This window comes from Salmo trutta, chromosome 3 (assembly GCF_901001165.1).
Source record: "Salmo trutta chromosome 3, fSalTru1.1, whole genome shotgun sequence".
NCBI classification, from domain to species: Eukaryota; Metazoa; Chordata; class Actinopteri; order Salmoniformes; family Salmonidae; genus Salmo; species Salmo trutta.
The window spans coordinates 73890925-73917342 of NC_042959.1; the positions used below are offsets into that span (position 1 = coordinate 73890925).

The window sequence follows — 26418 nt, forward strand, 5'->3', positions numbered from 1 at the left end:
TCTCGCTCCTCTCTATCCCTCTCTCTCCTTTCTCCTCCCTCCTGCTCCTCTCTCTCTCTCTATCCATCCCTCTCCCCCATCCCTCTCTCTCCTTTGTCCATCCCTCTCTCTCCTTTCTCATCCCTCCTGCTCCTCTCTCTCTCTATCCTCCCTGCTGTTACACAGAAATATTACCACTCAGACATTCACAAAAATTACAAGTTCAATATTTAATGTCCGTGGCAATCCAAATCCAAAGGTCATAATTCTTTGTAAAAGCAGACATTTTACATGATCAACGTAGCAGCGATCAGTGGGTTTCTGTTGGATTATATTAAAATATTCATATTAAATTAATCTTATTACAATTATAAAATCATCTCTGTAGCCGCAAAGTAAGAATTGATTGGTTGATATGCAGTTACCCTGATGGAAAGATAATATTTCTGTCATTATTATATTAAACACATGACATTATTACATCAGTATTAAAGTCTGCTAAATTAAATGTAATGTGGGTGTCCCTCCCTGTGAAAGCTATAGACATTGATGGATTCTATTAAAATGTAACATGTTTCAAGTTAAACTGTAGTTCGTTTGTATCCTGTGTAGTGAATGATTACTGTGAGTATTAATGGAGTTTAGGTCATTAAACTGTGTGTATGCTCATTTAGAAAGGTTGTTGACCTAATCAGATAACAGGAAATTGCCTAGGATCAGAGAGCAGGGTCAGGCCCAGAACAGAAGATGGACGGGGATTCTCTTGGTATTAAACACTTGAAACTTCTCTTGAGCTTTTGGTCTCAATTCCTTATTGCAAAGAGGTTGCAATAGCATTTTTCTTCTTAACAACATGGTACAGTAAATTAGCCATTACAATTACAGCTACTTCATCATGGTCCGTAGCAGATAGAGGCACTTCAGGAACATTGGGACTTCATATATTAATCAATGGAGTAATTTTCAAGCTGCAATACGAAACTTTTAGGAAGAGCGACCAAATTCACATGGAAATGTGAGTTATAGATTTGTCATTGAAATCTAAGAAGTCTAAGAAGTGGTAGATCTGTTCTGTGTGCTATTTCTATGCTACCCGTTATTAAGTTTCATTGTTGTGTCTTTTACTTCCGGTTTTGTACACCAGCTTCAAAAAGCTGAAAATACAATATTTTGGTTATTGAAAAGATATTTCACAGCGGTTTAGATGGTACAATGATTCTCTACACAAAACCAGCAATGATTGCTTGTTTTGTCACAAACTGAAATTAGGCATACTATTTTAATTTCAGCAACCAGGAAATGGCGGAGCGATTTCTGCATATTGCACCTTTAAATGTAAAACTATGGAGACTGAGGTGTGGAAATGTGGGTTCTGTGCTTTGTAAAATAGCACCTCCATACCTAAACAAACACAAACACACACCTCCATCTCACCGGAGATTGACCAAAAACAGTGTCTCATAAAACCCATCCCCAGTCATCCCCATGCTACACAGGTGTAGCCTATTTATAGGCAGTCGCCCAAAATTCACCCCCTTACCCACCTTCAGCTCCCCCACCCCCTCAAACACCCTCGCCCCTTCCCGGTCCTTCACCTTGGCCAGGGTGAGATGGTAGCGTGGGTTGAAGGAGTCCCTGTGCAGCCAGCCCTGCTCTCTGAAGGCCTCCTGTAGGCCAGTGTTCAGCTGCTGGAGGTGGGGCTGAGGCTGGGGGCTCAGGTAGAGAACCTTCCCACCAAAGTGCTTCAGTTTCAGGGGGAAGGAGACGGCCACAGGGGGGTTGCGGTCCAGGTAGGCGAAGCGTTGGAGCATCTCCCCAGCGGCAGTGACCTCGGCTGGGCCGGGAAGGACCAGGAGACAGAGGGTGACGTGGAGGGAGGAGGGGGGCAACCAATGAGGGGCGGATGAGGGGAGGAGGGAGGTGAGCTCCTCCTGAAGGTGCTGGAAGGAGGAGAGGATGGAGGGAGTGTTGGCCCGGAAGGTGATGAAGTGGGTGGGCTTACGTTTGGAAGGCCGGCCTCCACCCCTCTCTGTTCTCTGCTCCACAGGCACAGACGGACACTGGGCTAGGTCTGGGCCTTTCTCTCCATCCCAGTAATCTTTCCATTCTTCCTCCTTCTCACCTTCCTCCCCCCTGCTCTCGCTTTCTCTCTGGGATAGAGACATCTGGTCTGCTATGACGACTAAAACGGAATCCTTCCCAACTTCCTCTTCCAAGGGTTCTGATTCTCTTCCTGCTTCCTGTTGGTTCAGTGGAGTACTTCCTGTGCCTGGTCTGGTCGACTCAGGCATCTGAACACTTGTCTTGCTCTGATTTCTTTCCTCCAAGTGTCTGTTTTCAACATCCTGTTTTATCAGGGACTCTTCACTCTCTTCTCCCTCCTCTGTAGTGATGACGCCATCTTGTTCTTCTCTTGATTCACGGTGGTCGTTTTTTGGGTCTTGTTGTTCAACAGCTTGTGTCCCTGTCCCTGCCAATAAACAAGCAGATTATGAAGGTTAAACAAACATTATGACAAAAACATGTTATAGACGAGCAAAGTGAAGTAGAACAGTATGTTAATCCAGGTTCTAGAGCTGTGGAAATCCTTACCTTCCTGCCTACCTCCCTCCCTCCCTCTCTCTCTCTCTCCCTACATTCCTCGCCCTCTCTCCCTACCTTCCTCACCCTCCCTCCCTCTCTCCCTACCTCCCTCTCTCTCTCCCTACCTTCTTCACCCTCCCTCCCTCTCCCTACCCTCCTCCCTCCCTCGCCTTCTCTTCCTCACCCTCCCTCCCTCTCTCTCTCCCTACCCTCCCTCCCTCGCCCTCTCTCCCTACCTTTCTCCCCTCCCTCCCTCTCTCTCCCTACCTTCCTCACCCTCCCTCCCTCCCTCTCCCTACCCTCCTCCCTCGCCTTCTCTTTCTCCCTCCCTCCCTCGCCCTCTCTCCCTACCTCCCTCGTCCTCTCTCCCTACCTCCCTCGTCCTCTCTCCCTACCTCCCTCGTCCTCTCTCCCTACCTCCCTCGCCCTCTCTCCCTACCTCCCTCGCCCTCTCTCCCTCCCTTTCTCCCCTCCCTCTCTACCTTCCTCCCTCCCTCGCCCTCTCTCCCTACCTTCATCCCTCGCCCTCTCTCCCAACCTTCCACCCTCTCTCGCCCTCGCTTCCTCCTCGCCCTCTCTTACCCTGCCCTTGCTCCTCCTCCTGCCCAAAGGGGGGCGCCAGACACTGTCCAGTGGATCCAAACACCCTGTCAGTCCTGTTGTTGCGGTCCCAGACTCTACGCCCTCTATGGGTGAAGTACTGAATCCTGTGTCTGGGCAGGGCTAGCTCAGAGGAGTAGTCACAATCGCAAGGGTTGGTGTCCCAGTTGAACTCAGAGAATGGCCGCTCCAGCACCCCAAGGAAGCGGTCCACGTACCCCACCACAAAGTCCGCCGGCTCCACCGACGGGTCCCACAGGATCCGAGAGATGACGTCATCGGCTGTACGCATGCGGGGCTTCTTGGTTGATCCTGAGGGGAGAAACACTTTGTTAGTTAGTTATACTTAGTTTGCAGTAAACAGGTATTTTAGTGGGTTCTCATATGTTCAGTTAGATTTAACGGAGGGAAATTGTACCTTTTCCCTCTGTGTCTTTTGGCCGGTTTGTTTTATTCCCTTTAGCTTTCTTCTTGAGTTTTCCCTCTTTTTCTCCCTCCTTCCTGTTTTCTTGGTCTATAACAGCCTCTGGGTCATCTAATGTTGGAGTGCTGAGAAAGAGGGAAGGAGAAAGAGGGATTGTATTCATCACTCTCTGGTCAATGTAAGAGCTAACCTGTTAGGTCTTCCTCATACTGATTGGATAGTGACCTTCAGATGGATGTATTTTAAGAAGTTTATCTAGATGTCTAAACAGATACATTCATTTAACTCTGCTATTCTACCTCTTCACTTCCTTATCCTATGGAATTAACTACCTATCTATTATATTTCTACTGTGCTACATGACTTGATTACCACTTCGTTCAGAGGCTCTGTTTGCTGTGAGGGCAGACAGAGCCAATATCACAGATGCTGCTTCTCACAAGAGGAAAAACAATCTTCTTCTGAAGATTCCACTGTCGCCCTGAGATTCTGAAGGCCATCTGTTTAGGGCTGGCAGCTATATGCTTTGAAGATTTCTGTCTTTCAGTCTTATTTAGTTGTTCAAGTGGTTAGAAGTCTGAAATATACTGAACATTGAGTAAATATTAGCCCCTAACCCCTGGGCATTTTCAGTTGTTCTAGGGCTGCACAAACATTATGCATCAGACTATTTAATTAATGTTTGTTAAATATTGCATGAATGTAAAGGCATGTTTAGACATCACAGTGACAATGGCGTCATGGCACCATCAAAAGTCGAAATGTTGCCCTGTCATAGTTTCTGGTATATAAACATAATTTTCTTACAGGTCGGTGGTGATCGTGTTAGCTACAGAACTGTGAGATCGACGACACCTGTTTCCAAAACGACACTTTCCCAACAGGAAGAACTGACAGACACCTGCTCCCTCCTCCTGGCCTGGTACGTCAGAGAGAGGAGAGAGGAGAGAGGGGGGGGGCAGTTATTTAGCATCCCGTCTCACCCAAAGTCAGTTACAAAACAACATATAATATCTGTATGGTCTTATATAATATATGTATGGTAGTTTGTCCTTCCCAGTGTTCTCTGTGTTATCAGTGTCCTTGGATTTACCTAGTTTTACATTGAGAACACATTTTAAATTCCCATGTATTGGTCCACCAAGACCAGTGTGTATATACTGTAAAGAAGGGGGGGGGGGTCGCTGAGCCCAGTAGACGAGATTAGTTCATGGGCTCATGGAGAGATTGGAGCAGTCAGGGAGAATGACATCACTCAACAGGGTCATGATGACCCTGAAATGAGCCCCAGACACGCAACCTGCCAGACCAGCGAACCTGACCAAGTCTTTACTGAACTGAAGGAGCTGAGGAACATGGTGGTGGAACAGAGAGTGGAGCTGAGGTACATGGGGGCCAGAGTGACAGCTAGTGAGAGCCAGGTGGACAAGCTGCAGAAAGAGGTGGTGAACCAGAGAGTGGAGCTGAGTATCACTAAGACTGAACTGCACTTCTACAAGAACAAGGTGGAGCCAATGCAGGTAAAAAAATTGATTAGCTAATATTTAAATCGAACAGACAATGGACAAAATAGCATATTGTTCTGTATGTTATTGCAGTCTCTGAAAGAAATATTAAAGAGCTGAAAAGATAATATAGAATTTGTATTTATTTATCATTAGAACAGTTTAAGGATCTACAGCTCTCAAAATATGTTCTCTGTTTTTGTTCTTTCTAATTCCAGGCCAAGCAGCAGAACTGTCAGCCATGCAGGCCAGGGACAGCCAGTGAGAATGAGAACTCAGGTACAGTATTGAAAGAGCTTAATGACGACAGATGAATCATTTGTTTACAGTAGGTAGGATTATTCATTTCCCCCAGTAGATCATTGAGAGTTCATATTTGCTCTGAAATGTCTCTCTAGCCCAGGAGGCCAGACTGAGTGTCAGTGAGAGAGGTGGAGGAGCTGAAGAAGGAGAATGCAGGTTAGAAAACATACAAATGTTGTCATTGCGCCACATTGACATTTTCTTCACAGGTGTAGGATTACTGTGTATACTATATCATATAATGTGAAATAACATACATGAAACTGTATTCACAGACAGGCCAAAAGTGGCATTCTACGCTGCTTTGACTGACTCCGTGAGGATAGGACCCTTCAATGCTGACCTCCCACTGGTCTACAGTAAAGTCTTCCCCAACAAATCGGAAAGGCCTACAACTCACTTACAGGTAATTGCTACAACTACCTACCTACCTACATGTATGGACATGAGAGTACATTCTGGGCCAGCTAACGTTACTGAGTTCTGATGGAAATTGTTGATCTCGTCCTGTTTCGGTTTCTGCTCTGATGCAGATATAAGTGATAAAAGTCAACTAAATCAGATTCACTGCCAGTGATTCCCCTAGTCCAGGAGACATTGGTGTTTACATGTACAAGAATGACAAGAGAATCATGTTAAATTATGCGCACAGTCCTGGTGGAAATGGTAGATTTGTGGTAAATGCAGTGACTCTAGAGCTGCAGATGGATGTGGTCTATATGAGTCTCCCCTCAGGCAGGGGGCTGTATGATGATTCAGATAACCTCAACGCCAACAGTGGCTTCCTGCTCTTCCCTATGTGAGGGAAATCATTTCAAATCATAGGCCCAATAAAACTATGTAACTACCAATGAAAACTCTTAATACAATTCTATTTCTGAAAACTGATGGGGGTGATATCTAATCTAAATCACATACCACCACACCTTGAATGATGTCATAGTTGAGGATTTAATGAGCCTGTTGTTGTGCAAGTTCTGATTAGGACAAGCAGGACTCATTATGTCAGGGGTGTCAAACTCATTCCATGGAGGACCTAGTGTCTGCTGGTTTTTGGTTTTTCCTTTCAATTAATACCTAGACAACAGGGTGTTGTGACCTGAATTCATCAACAAGGGAGGACTGAAAACCTACAGACACTCGTTCCTCCGTGGAACAAGTTTGACACGTGCATTATTGTCTTTCCATTCATAAATCTCCCAACGTATTAGCTGTCACTGATTTCCCAACATGCATGTTACACAGTATATGACACACATCTACAGTATTACTGTTGCGTAAGGCACATATTTTGTCCTTACAGGAGGGGTTTCCCATAAGAAGTATGATAGTGCATAAAACATTGCACGTGTAATTCCATCCGTTCTTGGCACTGACAACATTTGGACTGGACTGACTTGGCTTGCAACCTAATGACACTAGAGGGGGTACACAGACAGTTTGGTTGGTTTCTCCTTTTCCTAAAAATAGGAGTAGGGAGAACTCAGCCCTAGACACTGACCTAGGTTAGTTCTGTGTTTTCCTTAGAAGTTAGCAAGAGTGAGCTGATACTAGATCTGTGCTTCAGAACAACTTCTACCAGGAGCTTTCAGAGAGAGTGGGGGAGTAAAAAGTGGGAAAAACACTGCTTACTCACAAATATCAAATCAAATCAAATGTTATTAGTCCTGTGCTTGGTAAACAACAGGTGTAGACTAACAGTGAAATGTTTACTTACGGGCCATTCCTAACAATGCAGAGAGAAAGAAAATAGAGAGATAATAGAAATGTAATAACAGGTAATAATACAAGCAGATCTCAGAGAGATCATACTGTCTGGTGAATACACTGTTAGATTCTGGGTTAAACTTGGAACATTATTATACTCAGAAGTATAGTATCTGAGGAGTGATAGAGACTGGTTTTTACATCAGAAGTTAATGGTTATCTGTAGGAGTCAGATGGCTTTGGAATGTGTTGGGTGGACAGGAGGAAGTCACAGGATTGCTATAGGGGATACGGGTGGAGATCTTTGGATTAGGCATCAAGGGGGTTGAGGTCAGGTCAGATCCCCTTAAGGGAGAAACAATGGTTTATTACCCTATCACTTCGTCTTCCTGTCGAACCATAAAAGATGTACCGATTAGAGAGAAGGAAGAGTGCCTAAATTGGAGTATATATATATACTTGTGGTGGTGGAATCATGTTTTGTCTAATGCAGCTGTATTGATCCTCTGGGAAGAAATAAACTTGGTTAAGCTTTCATGGTGTCCGTTGAGTTATTTACTCTGAGAATTAGAACCTAACAACACAAATCAAATCAAATTTTATTGGTCACATACACATGGTTAGCAGATGTTATTGCGAGTGTAGCTAAGATACAATCAGTGTGGAATTTCTGTGGAACATAGCGTTACTCAGGCAATCCCAGACTTCCTTTAGAGAAGATGAGGATGGGGTGAACACCAGTGGAGGCTGGTGGGAGGAGCTATGGAGGACCTATAGGAGGATGGTCACATTGGAAAGGCTGGAACGATATCAAGCACATCTCACATATGAAAACCACGTTTGACTCCGTTCCATGTATTCCATTCAAGCCATTACAATGAGCCCGTCCTCATATAGTTCCTCCCACCAGCCTCAACTGGTGAACACCCAACTTCCTAGGTACCTTGATATTAAAAACGGTCCTTCGTAATTTGATCATACCTAGATAAACTTCAGTGTTGTGTAATTATCAAAATATGAACATTCTCTTTCACTGTAATTTCTGCTCTGCCTCTAAAGAAGCGTATATGCCCTAGTTAGGCCTACATCTCATATCTGTACACGTACCAACAGTGCACACAGAATCCAACTGAATGACAAAACATTACCTGCCGTCACCTGAGGTCCATCTTGGCTGGGACTGGCTGGGAGCTCTGTCTCTGGCCCCTCTGTAGCTCTATGCTCCTGTGCTCTCCTGTCCTCCAGGTTCTCAGCTGAGTCCAAAGGCACACCTGTCTCCTCTGACGCCATAGTCAATCAACCTGTGGGTGTAAAAGATTATTATACAAAAGTGTTAACTTTGTTTCTCACTGTTAACATAGCAATACAAGCACAACCAGTTAATAAATCAATCAATTAAGCAATAATTGATTTTGTAAATATAGTAGCTATATATTTAGAAGTAAGTTGTGCTAAAGTATCTATAGTAGCTACCTAAGCTAAGGAGAACTGAGAGAGGTAGCCTGCCCTAATGAGGACGTAGCTAAAACACACCCAAGAGTCAAGATAACAAGTTATACAATGCCACCAAAATGTTAAACATTAATAAAACGATAATGTAGTACTGTATAATATATGCATTATGATACATTATTGTCGTTAGTTACCTGAATGTACACCCTTGTGACTTATAAACAGATATATCGTAGATTCCGTCTGAAGCTACCGTAAATGTGCACTTTGACCTTTGTTATGTTTGTACCGAGGGGGCTTGTGGGAAATGTAGGTCTATGTACCTCAGTGATGAGAACAGGCTTTCTTCTCTTAGTTTAAATAATAATTCAAATCCTCAAAACAATTGATACTGTAATATTTTCTATACTAGGCCGTTTATAAATTGACAATAGTTTGTTATAATTTCTTACCGAAGAGAGTATACCAAAACTGTGCGTCATCTGTGCGGTCCTCCTGGATCCCAAGCGCGTGACTCCCCTCGTCACATGACGACTACCACTAACCTAGAGAGCGAGCGTACCAAAGCAGTGAAAAAGTATAAACAAAGGCTAATACAGCAACAAGACTACTTGTGTGAATGAAATAGAAATTAGAACTTCCGTATGCATTGGCGACTTATTTCCCATGCTTTTAAGAAAAATTATCATGCTCTATTTTCGAGACATTTGTTCGTGCTGTGTTAGGGGTTAGCTTGTCAGTAATGTCCTTTTGTGATGTTTTGATGCAATCTGATCGCCTGTAATTTGTTGCAGTGATTGTTCACGCTACTTTAATCAAGGTAAGTGTACTTGACTTATAGGTTTCCATTTAGAAAGGTTGTAGGAAACTTTCCCCAGCAATTCAACTTGATTACGCAGAAAGGTAATACATCATCAATGTTTACACTGAATCCAAAGACAAAGCATTGACAATAACACACCTCTGATCACCAGTCATCTCTCCCAGGCCAGGTGTTGGCCGTTCTCTCCCAGGCCAGGTGCTTGCCGTTCTGCCGCAATAGGCCAGGCAAAACAAATTGTCGACCTCCTATACCCCCGCCAAACTAGAATGGTCCTAGTAAACCAAATAACGTTAAAAAGCCGTCTAACATATTTATTTTCCAGACGTTGAAGTTAGGTTTCTTTTAAGTTAGGAATGAAAAGTGAAAAGATGTCTTCGGTGGAGTACATTAGAGTAAAGTAGGGTACAATACAGTATACTGTACTGTGCTATTGTACTGTACTGAACTATACTTTCCTATACTGTGCTCTGCTGTATTGTACTGTACTCTACTTTTCTTTACTACTGACCTGTCCAAACTTGTGAAACATAGATGTCTTTCAATGGTACAGATTTGGTCTGGTAAAATGTTTGTGTCCAGACCGGATCTAATCTGAACCAATTATTGACGTCTATGTTTGGGCCAAATATAGGCTGGTCTGGACCATATGTCCGTGGAGGTTGAAATCAAGCCTGGGCCGGACCAAATATAGATGTCTATGTTTGGTTCAGATTTGTTTTGGTCCATGGATGTTGAAATCAAGGCTGGTCCTTACCACACCAAAAACAACAAACAAAAAAAGATGTTCAAAAGACATTGGCCCGTGCTTACTGAGGTGTAGCCTACAGTTTAGGCCCCCATTACATTTTAAGAATGCCCATCCATGTGGTAGGCCTACCTTTTGTAAAACAGGCAATTGCATTGGCTTTATTAATCCTGATTCCTGTGACTAATAATTTTGGCTCCTTAAGCTCTGAATATCAACTACCCAACTTTATCAGAAGTTGTCCTGAGCCTATATGCAATGAGAATCAATGTGTTTACATAGTGGGAAATGCAGAAGTATTTTATTTTTTGCTATGATCATCTCATCAAATATGTATGGATACAAACTCGAAGCCACTGATTATCATGACAATTTAGTCCACTGGGTGAAACTCCTAGACAGTAAGTAGGCTTGTGCGGTATCCAGGTTGTCACAACTTCGTATGGTCCCGTGTGGCTCAGTTGGTCGAGCATGGCACTTGCAACGCCAGGGTTGTGGGTTCGATTCCCACGGAGGACCAGTATGAAAATATATGCACTCATTACTCCAAGTTGCTCTAGATTTATTTTATTATTTAACTAGGCAAGTCAGTTAACTTCTTATGGCTTGGGGGTAGTATTTCGACGTCTGGATGAGAAGCGTGCCCAAAGTAAACTGCCTGTTACTCAGGCCCAGAAGCTAGGATATGCATATAATTGGTAGATTTGGTAGATTTGGTTAGAAAACACTCTAAAGATTCCAGAACTGTTAAAATAATGTCTGTGAGTATAACAGAACTGATACGGCAGGTGAAAACCTGAGGGAAATCCATCCAGGAAGTGGGATTTTTTTGATGTGGGTATTTTCAATTGAATGCCTAAAGAGTATCTAATGGGTTAGGACCCAGATTGCAGTTCCTATGGCTTCCACTAGATGTCAACAGTCTTTAGACATTGTTTCAGGCTTGTTTTCTGAAAAATGAAGAAGAATGAGACCTTTCTGTCTGTGGACTGAGGAAGAATGCAGAGCTGGTTTGTGCGCCTGACCGAGTGTGCGCCCTTCGTTGTTTTTCCTTTCTATTGAAGACGCTATTGTCCGGTTGAAATATTATCGATTATTTAGACAATTGACAACCTGAGGATTAATTAGAAACATTGTTTGACATGTTTCGACGAACTTTACCGGTACTATTAGGATGTATTCGTCTGCATGTTTTTGACCGCCTTTGAGCCAGTGGATTACTGAACAAAACGCGCCAACAAAACAGAGTTTTTGGGATATAAAGACGGACTTTATCGAACAAAACTAACATGTATTGTGTAGCTGGGACTCTTGTGACTGCAACCATATGAAGATTTTCAAAGGTAAGTGATTCATTTTATCGCTATTTCTGACTTTTGTAATTCCTTTACTTGGTTGTAAAATGTTTGTATGCTTTTGTAAGGGGGGCGCTGTCCTCAGATAATCGCATGGTATTCTTTCGCCATAAAGCCTTTTTGAAATCTGACAAAGCAGCTGGATTAAGTTCATCTTTAAGCCGATAAATAACACTTGTATTTTTTATGAATGTTTATTATGACTATTTCTGTATTTTGAATTTGGCGCTCTGCAATTTCACCGGATGTTGTCGAGGTGGGTCACTAGCGGAATGCCAGAAAGATTAAGAACAAATTCTTATTTACAATGACGGCCTACCCCGGCCAAACCCGGATGACGCTGGGCCAATTGTGCACCGCCCTATGGGACTCCCAATCACAGCCGGTTGTGATACAGCCTGGAATCGAACCAAGGTCCGTAGTGATGCCTTTAGCACTGAGATGCAGTGCCTTAGACCGCTGCGCCACTCGGGAGCTTCTGCAAAATAACAAAAATGTGTTTTTTTTTTAAATACCAACCTTGTGCCTTTCCAGGAAATTTGGTAATAGCGGCATTGAACACGGGGTGCTTTTTTCAAACCGCACTGATACACTGAAATCCGAAGGTTAGCAATGCTACCAAGTGCATGTAAAATCCCATAGAGAATGCTAACTAAATGCTAATGAGCGCATTGCGAACATTTCGTACAGTTTCTGACCTAAACTATACAAGTAACTCAAAAATGCTCTTCACATTTTGCTGCACTAACAACAACAAAAATATTAGCCAGCAAGGCTCTTGAGCCAGGAGGGGATTCTCTGCTGTTACCAAGAAAATTATGATTTTGGAAGAAGCTAACCACTTAGCTAGATAGATAACTAGCTACTAAATTAGCAAACCAAATGCATAACTGCAGAGCATTTAGCACATTTTAGGCAGTTAACTTAATAGTTATAAGATATCTAGCTGGCAAGCATTTAGTTGTGAATTCCATACTGTAATTGAATCACCTGGCGCATGCTGCACAACAGTGAGTGACTCACAAGACTCCGGTCTCTCGTCGTTGTGTGCTTGTAAACAAACACCAAGTGGTACGTGACTGGAAACTACAGTAAGCTTCATAATAATGTGGTAGGTGAAATGAAGAACGCAATGTTCTTTATCTCCTAACGTATTGCACAAGTTGACTGCAGGTATTCACTTAAAAAGTTGCTACAAATATTCAAATTTATTAAAAAACTTAAAATAAATAGTTTCAATGGTATTGACGCTATTGAAAAACCATCCAGTGGCCTTTTCCAACTACCCTAGTATACAGTATACCGCCCAAGCCTACTAGACAGCAGTTGAGTAGCCTGATTGTTCATTCCATGTTGTCCATTTTACTTGGACCTGTCCTGTTTTTAACTTCGGGATAGGTGTCCCTTCCACGGGACAGTTGAGCTAACGTAGGCTAATGAGATTAGCATGAAGTTGTAAGTAACAAGACAATTTCCCAGGACATAGACATATCTGATATTGTCAGAAAGCTTAAATTCTTGTTAATCTAACTGCACTGTCCAATTTACAGTAGCTATTACAGTGAAAGTATACCATCCTATTGTTTGAGGAGAGTGCACAATTCTGAACATAAAGTTATTAATAAACAAATTAAGCACATTTGGGCAGTCTTGATACAAAATGTTAAACAGAAATGCAGTGGTTCATTGGATCAGTCTAACATGTTGCACATACACTGATGCCATCTAGTGGCCAAAATGTAAATTGCACCTGGGCTGGAATAATACATAATGGCCTTTCTCTTGCATTTCAAAGATGACAGTACAAAATAATGCTTTTTTTTTTTTTTGTATTATCTTTTACCAGATCTATTGTGTTATATTCTACAACATTCCTTTCACATTTCCATACACTTCAAAGTGTTTCCTTTTAAATGGTACCAAGAATATTCATATCCTTGCTTCAGGGCCTGAGCTACAGGCAGTTAGATTTGGGTATGTCATTTTAGGCAAAAATTTTAAAAAAGGTGCTAATCATTAAGAGGTTTTAAGATATGTTTGTTAACGTGCCATATTCAAAGCACTTTTTTTGTTGTTGATTGGGCGCCGTTTAGGTTACACTATTTGATTCGGAGAAACGTGCATGATGTAAAAACACTCTGTCTCATGACATTGTCATAAATTTGATCTCTACTCCAGCCTGTATTCTACAGAAAAGGCCATATACTCTTTCTAACTTAGGCTATAGGCTACATGATTTATGTTAGATGATTTTTTGACAGAATGTTGGTGGAGCGCCGCAGCGGTGCGTCTCTCCAACAGCACCCTGGAGAGACATACTTGGCATGGACAAGAAAAATATTTTTGACAAAGTGAGCACTGCTTATCACATGGCAGCATCGGCATTCACCTAAATAGCCCATGTGCCACTGGGTGAGATAAATTGTCATTCTTTTTGGGCAGAATTATGTGAAGTTTTATGTGTTGTTGGTACTTCTTGGTCAATTTAGCTTGGAAAATGCTGCCCGCGTCAATCTGCCACTGTAGGCGGCCGCCTAATCCTGCCTAATGGGTGGGCCGGCCCTGTTCTTTCCCCTTCAGATGAATGCTCTGGTAGCTCTCTGTCATTTCTGTGAGCTCCATGGCCCCCGGACCCTGTTCTGCACCGAGGCTCTGCACCCCCCGTCCCCCACACCCTCCCAGGCTGGCGCCCCCATACCCGGGGACAGGGAGTCGGACAGAGATGGAGAGGGACTCACCATGAGGGCAAACAGCTCAGCTACACAGAGAGGAGACATGTGCGAGGTGAGGGAGATGTGTGTGAGATGAGTGAAGGGCTGAACGGACAGAATAGAAATGACATTGACTAATAACTATTCTTTCTGGCCATCTCGTTTTCTTTCCCTCTCTTCCCTTCTCACTCTCACTCACTCACTCTCTCTTACTCACTCACTCTTACTCACTCACTCTCTCTCTTTCACTCCCTGTCTCTCTCCATCTCTTTGTCAGGGCTGCCGGTCTCTCCCAGCGTCTCACCCTGGCTTCGTCAGCGTAGACAGTGAGACAGGCATCCGGTTCCTCAGCCACCAACAACCCAGACAACCCCAGCTCTTCAGTGTGGTCCGCCAGGCCTGCGTACGCAGCCTCAGCTGTGAGGTAACCACCTGTGTGTTCGTGTGTGTATGTGTGAGCGTGCGTGTTGCCATTTTTCTTGCATTAAGACTCATGACTGTTTGTCAATACACAAGCCTTTAGTTAAGGGTGGCAGGTAACCTAGCGGTTAGAGCATTAGGCCAGTAACGAAAAGGTTGCTGGTTCCAATACCCAAGCCGACAAGGTAAAAAATCTGTCAATGTGCCCTTGAGCAAGGCATTTAACCCTAATTTTCTCCAGGGGTGCTGTACTATGGTTGACCCTATAAAACAAGACATTTCACTGCAGCTATCCGGTGTATGTGACAATATATATCAGGGGACTCCAACCTTTTCGCAAGCTACTAAGTTTTTTTTCAAGCTTTCAAATAGGCACATTCTTCTTCTCTCCCCTGCAACTCTTCCCTGGGTCCTTAGTGTACAATATAAAGTAGTGCACTATGTTTTCTGTCAATATACCTGGTAAAATAATGGTTAAACAAATCTAAAGGGGGCCCTATAAAATATTTTATATACAGTTGAAGTCGGAAGTTTACATACACTTAGGTTGGAGTCATTAACATTTGACATCACTGTATCACAATTCCACAATTCCAGTGGGTCAGAAGTTTACATACACTAAGTTGACTGTGCCTTTAAACAGCCTGTAAAATTCCAGAAAATGGTGTCATGGCTTTAGAAGCTTCTGATAGGCTAAGTGACATCATTTGAGTCAATTGGAGGTGTACCTGTGGATGTATTTCAAGGCCTACCTTCAAACTCAGTGCCTCATGCTTGACATCATGGGGAAATCAAAGGAAATCAGCCAAGACCTCAGAAAACAAATTGTAGACCTCCACAAGTCTGGTTCATCCTTGGGAGCAATTTCCAAACGCCTGACGGTACCACGTTCATCTGTACAAGCAATAGTGCGCAAGTATAAACACCATGGGCCCATGCAGCCGTCATACCGCTCAGGAAGGAGATGCATTCTGTCTCCTAGAGATTAACATACTTTGGTGCGAAAAGTGCAAATCAATTCCAGAACAACAGCAAAGGACCTTGTGAAGATGCTGGAGGAAACGGGTACAAAAGTATCTATATCCACAGTAAAACGAGTCCTATATCGACATACCCTGAAAGGCCGCTCAGCAAGGAAGAAGCCACTGCTCCAAAACCGCCATAAAGCCAGACTACGGTTTACAACTGCATATGGGGACAAAGATCGTACTTTTTGGAGAAATGTCCTCTGGTCTGATGAAACAAAAATAGAACTGTTTGGCCATTATGACCATCGTTATGTTTGGAGGAAAAAGGAGGAGGCTTGCAAGCCGAAGAACACCATCCAAACTGTGAAGCACAGGGGTGGCAGCATCATGTTGTGGGGGTGCTTTGCTGCAGGAGGGACTGGTGTACTTCACATAATAGATGGCATCATGAGGATGGAAAATTATGTGGATATATTGAGGCAACATCTCAAGACCTCAGTCAGGAAGTTAAAGCTTGGTCGCAGTTTGGTCTTCCAAATGGACAATGACCCCAAGCATACTTCCAAAGTTGTGGCAAAATGGCTTAAGGACAACAAAGTCAAGGTATTGGAGTGGCCATCACAAAGCCCTGACCTCAATCCTATAGAAAATCTGTTGGCAGAACTGAAAAGGTGTGTGTGAGCAAGGAGGCCTACAAACCTGACTCAGTTACACCAGCTCTGTCAGGAGGAATGGGCCAAAATTCCCCCAATTTATTGTGGGAAGCTTGTGGAAGGCTACCCAAAACATTTGACCCAAGTTAATCTATTTAAAGGCAATGCTACCAAATACTAATTGAGAGGCAATGCTACCAAATACTAATTGAGTGTATGTAAACTTCTGACCCACTGGGAATGTGATGAAAGAAATAAAAGCTGAAATAAATCATTCTCTACTATTATTCTGACATTTAACATTCTTAAAATAAAGTGGTGATCCTAACTGACCAAAAACAGGGACTTTTTACTAGGATTAAATGTCAGGAATTGTGAAAAACTGAGTTTAAATGTATTTGGCTAAGGTGTATGTAAACTTCTGACTTCAACTGTATATTCCCAAATTCTGTTCTCAATTTGAATTTTCACTCTGAAAATTACTATTGTTCATGGAGAAACAATGAAATTGGATGTGCTGAGTCCATGTCAATGCCTAAATCACAGCAGAAGACAATTTTTTGGGGGGGGTCTGGAAGAAAACAAAAAACAAATTATTTTGGAGTGTAGTTGCACTTTGCGCCTCTGGCCCTTTTAATCGTGCATCTAGGGAGTGTGGAATGTGCCGGTCTAGCAATGGTTCTGCGCTGCTGCTGCTCATTTCATGGCAAAGTTTGCAAATAACCAAATAATAGATACAAATGATATACTTATTCATGATATACTTCTGCCAGGTAAGCCTACTTTGCAGTTAACATTTAATTAAGAAGGTTTTGGGGGAGGTGTTTCTATCAACCCACGAGATGGTTATCACATCAACTGGCTACACACGGAGTGATGAACAAATGTGTGCACCACACAGACAGACCGGTACAATATTGATGGAAATGAATTGGCAGCTATTGGGTGTGGCTTTTTAAGCCAACAGGGCATAACATTTACTTTTTAAACCAACAGGGCATAACATTTACTTTTTAAACCAACAGGGCATAACATTTACTTTTTAAACCAACAGGGCATAACATTTACTTTTTAAGCCAACAGGGCATAACATTTACTTTTTAAGCCAACAGGGCATAACATTTACTTTTTAAGCCAACAGGGCATAACATTTACTTTTTAAGCCAACAGGGCATAACATTTACCTTTTGGGCCACCAGCCACTGTGGCAGGTAGATTAAAAAAATATACCAGCCACACAGAATTTTTACCAGACAAAATATTTTTCCCCTGCTAAAATTACACCAACAAAACACTCAAAAACAGATGACATGCTTTTTAATGTTTGTAAAACAATAAATGTATTACTAGTAAGAAGTAATTATATTGTTTAATTTCATTCTTTTAACCAAAATGTCACAGATGAGACACAAATGTTCACCTGCACCTTTAGGGTAATGTGACTTTAGGCCCTGGTGGCTTACCAGGGGTGGGATAATGTCAATGTTGCATTGATTAGATAGTAGCTGGGAGCTTGCGGTGTCTGAGTCTACTTGTGAAATTTGTTTGCGGTGGAACATGTGAAAATTGCGTGTACTTTCAGAATTGTTTGGCGAGCTACTCATTGGTGGGCTGTGAGCTACTGCGTGATCTACCTGTTGGAGACCCCTGATAGATAGATAGATAGATAGATAGATAGATAGATAGATATCACAGGAGGTTGGTGGCACCTTAATTGGGGAGAACGGGCTTGTGATAATGACGGGAGCGGAGTCAGTGGAATGGTATCAGATACATGATTTCCAGGTGTTTGATGCCATTCCATTTGCTCTGTTCCTAATGTCTGTTCTCCCCTCAGTACCCTCCCTCTTTCACCTGCCTCTCTCCCTCCCTGCCTCTCTAGGTGTGTCCAGGTCGTGAGGGTCCTATCTTCTTTGGGGATGAGCAGCATGGTTTTGTGTTCTCTCACACATTCTTCATCAAGGACAGCCTGGCCCGGGGCTTCCAGCGGTGGTACAGTATCGTCATGGTAGCCATGGACAGGATCTACCTCATCAACTCCTGGCCCTTCCTGCTGCGCCACCTCAGACTCACTATACAGAGTCTCCAGAGCACAGCACTGAAGGTAAGGACACACACACACACACACAAACTAACACACCATGTTAAATGTATGGGACATAGATATATACACACACATTAAAACACACTTACTATTCATAACGTGAACATAAAACATAAGACAAATAAACATGAACACTAACTCTTACTACCAGACAGAATAGGGGGGCCATTTTGACTTCTCTCCCTCTTATTTCTCCCCCCTCCCCCTATCCTCTACAGGTGTTTGACAGTGAGCAGTGTGTGTGTCCTCAGAGGGCGGTGAGGATGAACAGTGTGTTCTCTCCTGCTGTCTTCCCCCACCAGAGGAGTGGTAACGCGGCCCGCTCCCTGCCCTCCCTCACACAGCACACCAACCTCTGGGCCAGCCTGCACTCCTCCTTCAGCTGGTGAGACAGCTAGCTAACTGTCGCTAATGATCACTAAGGTTAATCTAAACAATAGCAGACATACAGTCAACATCAGGGGTGGTCGTGCAGTGTTCTATCTGTCTATCCCAGTTGTTTGATACACTCTCTTGTGTTTTCTCCTCTACTGCAGGTTACTGAAGGCCTGTGGTAGTCGTCTGACAGAGAAGCTGCTGGAGGGAGCTCCCACAGAGGACACACTGGTGCTCATAGAGAGACAGACAGGTACGCACTGGTGCTCATAGAGAGACAGACAAGTGCACATAGAGAGACAGACAGGTGCGCACTAGTGCTCATTGAGAGACAGACAGGTGCGCACTAGTGCTCATAGAGAGATAGACAGGTGTGTACTAGTGCTCATAGAGACAGACAGGTGCTCATAGAGAGACAGACAAGTGTGCACAGGTGCTCATAGACAGATAGACGGGTGCTCATAGAGAGACAGACAGGTGCACACTAGTGCTCATAGAGAGATAGACAGGTGCGCACTAGTGCTCATAGAGACAGACAGGTGCTCATAGAGAGAAAGACAGGTGCGCACTAGTGCTCATAGAGAGACAGACAAGTACGCACTAGTGCTCATAGAGAGACAGACAGATGCGCACTAGTGCTCATAGAGACAGACAGGTGCGCACTAGTGCTCATAGAGAGATAGACAGGTGCGTACTAGTGCTCATAGAGAGACAGACAAGTGCTCATAGAGAGAAAGACAGGTGCGCACTAGTGCTCATAGAGAGACAGACAGGTGCGCACGGGTGCTCATAGAGAGACAGACAGGTACGCACTAGTGCTCATAGAGAGATAGACGGGTGCTCATAGAGGCAGACAGGTGCACACTAGTGCTCATAGAGAGACAGACAGGTGCGCACTAGTGCTCATTGAGAGACAGACAGGTGCTCATAGAGAGACAGACAGGTGCACATAGAGAGACAGACAGGTATGCACAGGTGCTCATAGAGAGAGACAGGTACGCACTGGTGCTCATAGAGAGATAGACGGGTGCTCATAGAGAGACAGACATGTACGCACTGGTGCTCATAGAGAGACAGACAGGTACGCACTAGTGCTCATACAGAGATAGACGGGTGCTCATAGAGAGACAGACAGGTGCGCACGGGTGCTCGTAGAGAGAGAGACAGGTGCGCACGGGTGCTCGTAGAGAGACAGACAAGTGCGCACGGGTGCTCATAGAGAGACAGACAGGTATGTGCTGGTGCTCATAGAGAGACAGACAGGTATCACGAATGTTAACCGGGTAGACAGGTACACATTGGTGTTCATAGAAAGACAGACAGGCAGACAGACAGGATAACTCTAGAGGTGGGAGACACCGTGAGACCAGTTTAAAACCTGTTAGGGACGAGGAACGCCTCACCAATATCCAATGGTATAGAGTGGCGCGAATTACAAATACCTCAAAAATGCAAAAACTTCAATTTCTCAAACATATGACTATTTTACACCATTTTAAAGACAAGACTCTCCTTTATCTAACCACATTGTCCGATTTCAAAAAGGCTTTACAACGAAAGCAAAACATAAGATTATGTCAGGAGAGTACCCTCCCAAAAATAATCACACAGCCATTTTCAAAGCAAGCATATATGTCACAAAAACCAAAACCACAGCTAAATGCAGCACTAACCTTTGATCTTCATCAGATGACACTCCTAGGACATTATGTTATACAATACATGCATGTTTTGTTCAATCAAGTTCATATTTATATCAAAAAACAGCTTTTTACATTAGCATGTGATGTTCAGAACTAGCATACCCACCGCAAACTTCCGGTGAATTTGCTAAATTACTCATGATAAACGTTCACAAAAAACATAACAATTATTTTAAGAATTATAGATACAGAACTCCTTTATGCAATCGCGGTGTCAGATTTTAAAATAGCTTTTCGGTGAAAGCACATTTTGCAATATTCTGAGTACATAGCCCGGCCATCATGGCTAGCTAATTTGACACCCACCAAGTTTGGCCCTCACCAAACTCAGATTTACTGTAAGACAAATTTGATTACCTTTGCTGTTCTTTGTCAGAATGCACTCCCAGGACTTATACTTCAACAACAAATGTTGTTTTGGTTCGAAATAATCCATAGTTATATCCAAATAGCTCCATTTTGTTCGTGCATTCAAGTCACTATCCGAAGGGTTACGCGCCGGCGCATTTCGTGACAAAAAAATTCAAAATATTCCATTACCGTACTTCGAAGCATGTCAAACGCTGTTTAAAATACATTTTTATGCTATTTTTCTCGTAAAATAGCGATAATATTCCAACCGGGCGACGTTGTGTTCATTCAAACACTGAAAGAAAAAAATGGAGTCATCTCGTGCACGCGCGCCTCAGTGTCAATGTTCTCAGAAGGACCACTCACAAAAACCCCTGCTGTTTTTCGCCCAGAGACTGGAGAGCTCTCATTCCACTTTCTGGCGCCTTCCTAGAGCCAATGGAAGCCTTAGAAAATGTGACGTTACAGCAGAGATGCTGTATTTTTGATAGAGATGCCCTAGAAGGAGAACAAATTGTCAGACAGGGCACTTCCTGTATAGAATCATCTCAGGTTTTGGCCTGCCATATGAGTTCTGTTATACACAGACACCATTCAAACAGTTTTAGAAACTTTAGAGTGTTTTCTATCCAAATCTACTAATTATATGCATATTCTAGTTTCTGGGCAGGAGTAGTAACCAGATTAAATCGGGTACGTTTTTTATCCGGCTGTGAAAATACTGCCCCCTACACTAGTCAGAGAGACATATTACCCCATATGGCTCAAGTTAAAAGAAGTGAATAAAAAGGGTGTGATCTGATATCAGGGTAAAGCGTTCCTGACCGCATTATCATGAGAAGTCATGTGTTTTCCCAGTGTGTCAGAGTGGAACAGGAGTCCGTATCTACAGTAAACGTGTGATTAACACGGTTAGACCATGAGACAGACAGCTACAATGTGATTCACTCAACCATATCACACAAATTCCATTCTGATTACCATTTTTGGGACAAAAATGTTTCCATTGCTCCCCCCTGTTCAGCTCTGATATTGCGAGTCGCTATGACACTTGAGTACTTCCAATCAGGAAAATAGTTGCAATTGTTACTTTGTTTACTATCCTGGCTAAATCAATTTAAATAAAATAACAGTATATATACAGTATATATCTTGGAATAAGTCCCGATATTGGGTGTTTTGTATGTCTTTTTAACAATGTCCTGTTGTCTTCTCAGAGCAAGAGGAGGAAATGAGTTGCTGGGAAGGAGCAGAAGGGGGCGGGTCTAGACCCCAGTGCCACCAATCGGAAAGCGAACTGTACAGAGACTTCTTGTTTAACGAGGGGAAAGCAGAGGGGTATCCTGGTCCAAAGTTCAGGTCCTTGAGACATTTAAGACAGGTAAACATTGGTGTGCCTTTCTCCCTACCACATCATGAACACTTTCATTTCTAGCACATCATACGTCATAGTTAATTATGTTAACCACTTGGTTTAAAAAAAATTAAAAATAAAAACTTTGTGAACCAATTGGTTAAAGAGGGAAACCAATATCCTCTTATTTTGTGAATGCATTTCCTGGCTGTTTCCTTGCGATGATATCTGTTATCTGATTGGTACACAGGTGCTCGGGACCACTGATTTCCGCCAGCTAGCATGGCACGTGCTCATGGGAAATCAGGTCATATTGAGAGGGGCTGACCCAGGGCTCATCCATTCAGCATTCACCATGCTGAAGGTCAGCCAATCAAAAGTTTACTCATCGTATCCCCCTTTAAAGAATATTCCTCCTAGCATTCATCGCTAATCACATGGTTTGGTATATATCCCATCAGGCCTTGCTCCCGGTGGGCTGTGTCCGCTCTGTGACGTACAGCGCCCAGTATGAGGAAGCATACAGATGTAACTTCCTGGGCCTCAGCCCTGACGTGCCCATCCCCACACACGTCAGCTCCTCAGGTACACAAACCCAGAATACATCACTGTGGTTACTGCTTTATTTGGAGGTCTGCTTATAATCACTATTACATATGATTGTAATATGCTAATAATAAAATACTGTATGATAATGATATTAGTTATAATTGCGAACAGAACAATTAACAAATAAAAGGTTTTCATAAGGTTTCGAATCCTAAAATACCCATTAAATATGTCCATCTTGCTGTGTCCCTTCCCAGAGTTCTCAGTGTTGGTGGATGTGGTCAGTGTGGAGAGGGGCTCTCTGTACTCTGCTGCTTGTGGAGAAGACATCCTCTCACTCTACCAGTTCAACATCAGCAGTACCAACTCACAGCCTACAGATAAAGGTGAGGATATACCCCATCTGGACAATATACTATATACATCATCAACATGAAGGTATACATTATACATGTCTTCTTCAAGACGCCTCTAGTTGTTAACAATCATGGCAAAGGTCAAAGAGGTGCAATTAGTCGTGTGAATTTTCCATCATTTAACTTCCCAGTTTCAATCTATTGACCTGCATCTCTTGTGCTCTCTCCCTGTCTCTCTTCACCCCTATCACTCCCCCTCCCTTGCTCTCTATCCCTCTCTCCCATCCTCTCTGACTTTCCCCCCACCCCTCTCTCAGGTCCCACGTTGTTGAATAAGATCGAGGTGGCGTTGTCCAATGAGAACCTGTCAGTGGACGTGGTCTCTCACTGTCTGCTGTGTCTGAAGGAGGAGTGGATGAAGTGAGTAACAACAACCCCTCTTATAAGCAGGGAATTTCCCTAAACTTTGAAGTTTCATTTCTTTGGCTTTTTCTAAACAGAGGTATGTATGTAGGTATGCAACTGTAGATAGTGGGGCATTAAACAGTCAAACAAGTCCCCCTATGAAACCCCCCAAAGCCCCAGCCTGGTTACATTGGCTGTGCAGTACAGGATGATGTGGAATGCTTAATGTAGTCCAGAATCATTGGGAAATTCCAATAACACCTCTCCCTCCCACTTCTATCCATACCCATCCTCCCCTTAAACCCCCCCCCTCCCCTCTATCCCTTCAATCCCTTAGTAAAGTGAAGGTGCTGTTTAAGTTCTCCAAGGTAGATGGGCGTGGGAGGGAGGACACCCAGAAGGTGTTGGCCCTGCTGGGTGCCACGGGGCCTGGGGAAGAGGACAACGTCAGGCTGCTCAAGTTCTGGATGACGGGACTCAGCAAGACCTACAAGAGCCATCTGATGACCGCTGTCAGAGGAGGGGAGAGGCCCCTTAGCCAGTGAGAGAGCAGTGGAGGAGAAGATGAGGTAGTGGGAGAGACCATACAGCTGGAGTGAAATATACTGTATCTCAGTATAGGAGGCTGGTGGGAGGAGGTATAGGAGGGTGGGCTCATTGTAATGGCTGGAATGGATTAAATGGAACGGAGTCAAACGTGATTTCCATATGTTTGATGTTTGACACCGTTCCATTTATACCTTTCCAGCCATTACAATGAGCCTGTCCTATAGCTCTTCCCAGCACCCTCTGCGTGTATCTACTACTGTATTTCGAACGGACAGAGAGAAAGGGAAAGAAAACGAGTGTGAATGAGTGAGTAATGACAGACTGACTGAAGGATATGTTTGTGTCCAAGTGCTGACTTGATTAAAACCCATCCTTCACCATAAAGAACAATAAGCCACTCCATGGGTCGGTTTTAAATTAATACTAAATTCAGATACGAATGACTTATTACGTTTTACGTAATGTATCTGTTTTTTTTAGTAATCAAAAGGGAATTATTATAGGAACGATGTCCACAATTTTATGTCTAACTTATTATAAAAGTTTCAATAGTTTGTTAACACATTGTACAGAGATATTCAAATAAAAGAACTGCTTGAGCTGAATCTGAAATATTGGTGTGTCATTCATCCTTTTTCCCAACTGGCACCATCTTGTGGAGAATCATTAAATCAAAGAAAGAAGGGAGAAGAAAAAGAGTGGAGGGGGAAAAAACGGATGTCCTTTGCCAGTTCCCTCTCACATGCTTTTTTACAATGAGTGGCTGTCAGCCAAGAGACCTCAAGTGGTGTAAAACAACAGTTCTAGGTCTTCGGGTGACACGCAACATAAAACCCCTTGCATAATGAGCTCTCAGCCCCTCAGCATATCATTGTGTTGTATACTACCACATCAGCAGGGGGCTTCTTCACTAACAAGCTAGTAACTCATTATTAAAACTAAATAACTGCAAAGCTTTTTGTGTTTTCGCAGTTATTTGATCCCTTTCAGAAGGATTTTGCTGAAGTCTGCAGACTTGTAAAATCCAGTAGCACAAGGCTTTGTTCAAGTTCATGCCCTGTTTTTTTTTTATTATTTTTTTTTTACTGTGTATGTATATAATGATTGAGCAAATTAGGGAATATTATAACATACATTTTTGTGTATAGTTCTACTTCTACTCTTGCACTGCATCTCAGTATACGTCACTACAGTCCCTGGTTTGAATCCAGGCTGTATCACATCCGGCCATTATTGGGAGTCCCATAGGGCGGCGCACAATTGGCCCAGCGTCGTCCTGGTTTGGCTGGGGTAGGCCGTCATTGTAAATAAGAATTTGTTCTTAACTGACTTGCCTAGTTAAATATGTTTTATTATAGTTCTTAAAAAGAGTGGGTGAAATTTGAGCTTTTAAAAAAAAAATATATAAATAGAATGTATCAGTGAATCATACCTACTTAAAGGGTGTTTTCAACACAGAACAAAGAAATACAGTTGGTTACACATGACCCAGTCAATGTTTGATTTGGTATTGTAAACTGTAGGCCAGCCCGCTGGTGGAACGTTAGGTCATATCATATAGTAGAGTAGACAATAAAACAAAGTTAGACACAGAAATATCATACCCCCAAGACATGCTAACCTCTCACCATTACAATAACATGGGAGGTTAGCATTTTTGGGGTGTTTGATGTTTGAGCGTCTAACTTCCTCAATCATCATTATTTACGATTCATTCAGGACTATCCGTAATCATGGTAGCATCCACATTAATGTAGAAGTGTTTAGAAACATATTATATTCTTATTTACAATGGACGTGACTCAATGAGACAAAACATTTATTATTTGCCATTCGTTTCTATTGGACACAAAATAATCTGAAACACAACCAAAACAAACCACAAATGCATCCAACAAGATTGTTAAGTCACAAGCTTGATGTAATCATTGAATGCTAGGAATATGGGAACAAATACTAAACTTTTGACTACTTTAATACACATATAAGGGAATTTGTCCCAATACTTTTGGTCCCTTAAAATGGGGGGACTATATACAAAAAGTGCTGTAATTTCTAAACAGTTCACCCGATATGGAGGAAAATACCCACAAGTTAAAGCTGACAGTCTGCTCTTTAACCTCATAGTCATTGTATAATTTCACATCCAAAGTGTTGGAGTATAGAGCTAAAAGAAAACATGCTTCACTGGTCCAATAATTACAGAGTGCACTGTATATGCACTCTGGGTTGAAGCTCTTAGACACAGATCTAGGACCATCTTGTACTTATCCTAACCTGAACCATAAATGAAGAATATGCTAAACTGACCTGAGATCAGGGATCATCCTACAGCCCTATGCAGAGGACCAAGGTGAAAAGAGTTAGGACTGATGGTGCCTCTGGGAGGCTGAAAAATGTTGGTCTGTTGGACTGCAGAACTCTGTCTTCCTTTTCCCTTTGGA

The 26418-nt window shown here is 42.9% G+C and overlaps 2 protein-coding genes and 1 long non-coding RNA gene across 5 annotated transcripts; 2 read left to right on the forward strand and 1 right to left on the reverse strand.

The window, feature by feature from the left end:
* Positions 1-191: 191 nt before the first annotated feature.
* Positions 192-9636, reverse strand: leng9 (leukocyte receptor cluster (LRC) member 9). 2 transcript variants are annotated; one of them, XM_029747652.1, is made up of 7 exons: positions 9515-9636; positions 9006-9098; positions 8250-8402; positions 4394-4505; positions 3581-3711; positions 3145-3474; positions 192-2449 (listed from the first exon to the last, which is right to left on the reverse strand). In XM_029747652.1, exons 3-7 carry the CDS (start codon positions 8389-8391, stop codon positions 1410-1412), a joined length of 1755 nt encoding a protein of 584 aa, XP_029603512.1. In that variant the 5' UTR covers positions 8392-8402; positions 9006-9098; positions 9515-9636; the 3' UTR covers positions 192-1409. The 2 variants fall into 2 exon arrangements, with proteins under 2 accessions (XP_029603512.1, XP_029603506.1); XM_029747646.1 differs by lacking the exons at positions 9006-9098; positions 9515-9636 and adding an exon at positions 8748-8858.
* Positions 4980-5869, forward strand: LOC115188852 (uncharacterized). Its single transcript, XR_003876612.1, has 4 exons — positions 4980-5106; positions 5310-5370; positions 5490-5550; positions 5670-5869. It is a non-coding gene; the product is annotated as an uncharacterized LOC115188852 (long non-coding RNA).
* On the forward strand, positions 9063-24586 carry flcn (folliculin). Of its 2 annotated transcripts, XM_029747668.1 has the most exons (12): positions 9063-9373; positions 14057-14260; positions 14465-14611; positions 18111-18332; positions 18551-18717; positions 18869-18960; positions 21979-22142; positions 22366-22479; positions 22577-22700; positions 22922-23050; positions 23338-23440; positions 23763-24586. In XM_029747668.1, exons 2-12 carry the CDS (start codon positions 14057-14059, stop codon positions 23968-23970), a joined length of 1674 nt encoding a protein of 557 aa, XP_029603528.1. In that variant the 5' UTR covers positions 9063-9373; the 3' UTR covers positions 23971-24586. The 2 variants fall into 2 exon arrangements, with proteins under 2 accessions (XP_029603528.1, XP_029603521.1); XM_029747661.1 differs by lacking the exon at positions 9063-9373 and having other exon boundaries at positions 13441-14260.
* The last annotated feature ends 1832 nt before the right edge of the window (positions 24587-26418 follow it).

What these genes read in the sequence shown, in the direction of transcription:
- leng9 (XM_029747652.1), bottom strand. Translation starts at nt 8,391, where the DNA reads ATGGCGTCAGAGGAGACAGGTGTGCCTTTGGACTCAGCTGAGAACCTG. An exon ending in AACACGATCACCACCGACCT is followed by an intron (nt 3,712 to 4,393) that starts GTAAGAAAATTA and finishes CCTCTTTCTCAG; the next exon opens with CACTCCAACATTAGATGACC. An exon ending in AAAAGACACAGAGGGAAAAG is followed by an intron (nt 3,475 to 3,580) that starts GTACAATTTCCC and finishes TTCTCCCCTCAG; the next exon opens with GATCAACCAAGAAGCCCCGC.
- flcn (XM_029747661.1), top strand. Translation starts at nt 14,024, where the DNA reads ATGGGTGGGCCGGCCCTGTTCTTTCCCCTTCAGATGAATGCTCTGGTA. An exon ending in CCTTGAGACATTTAAGACAG is followed by an intron (nt 22,143 to 22,365) that starts GTAAACATTGGT and finishes ATTGGTACACAG; the next exon opens with GTGCTCGGGACCACTGATTT. An exon ending in CTGAAGGAGGAGTGGATGAA is followed by an intron (nt 23,441 to 23,762) that starts GTGAGTAACAAC and finishes TCAATCCCTTAG; the next exon opens with TAAAGTGAAGGTGCTGTTTA.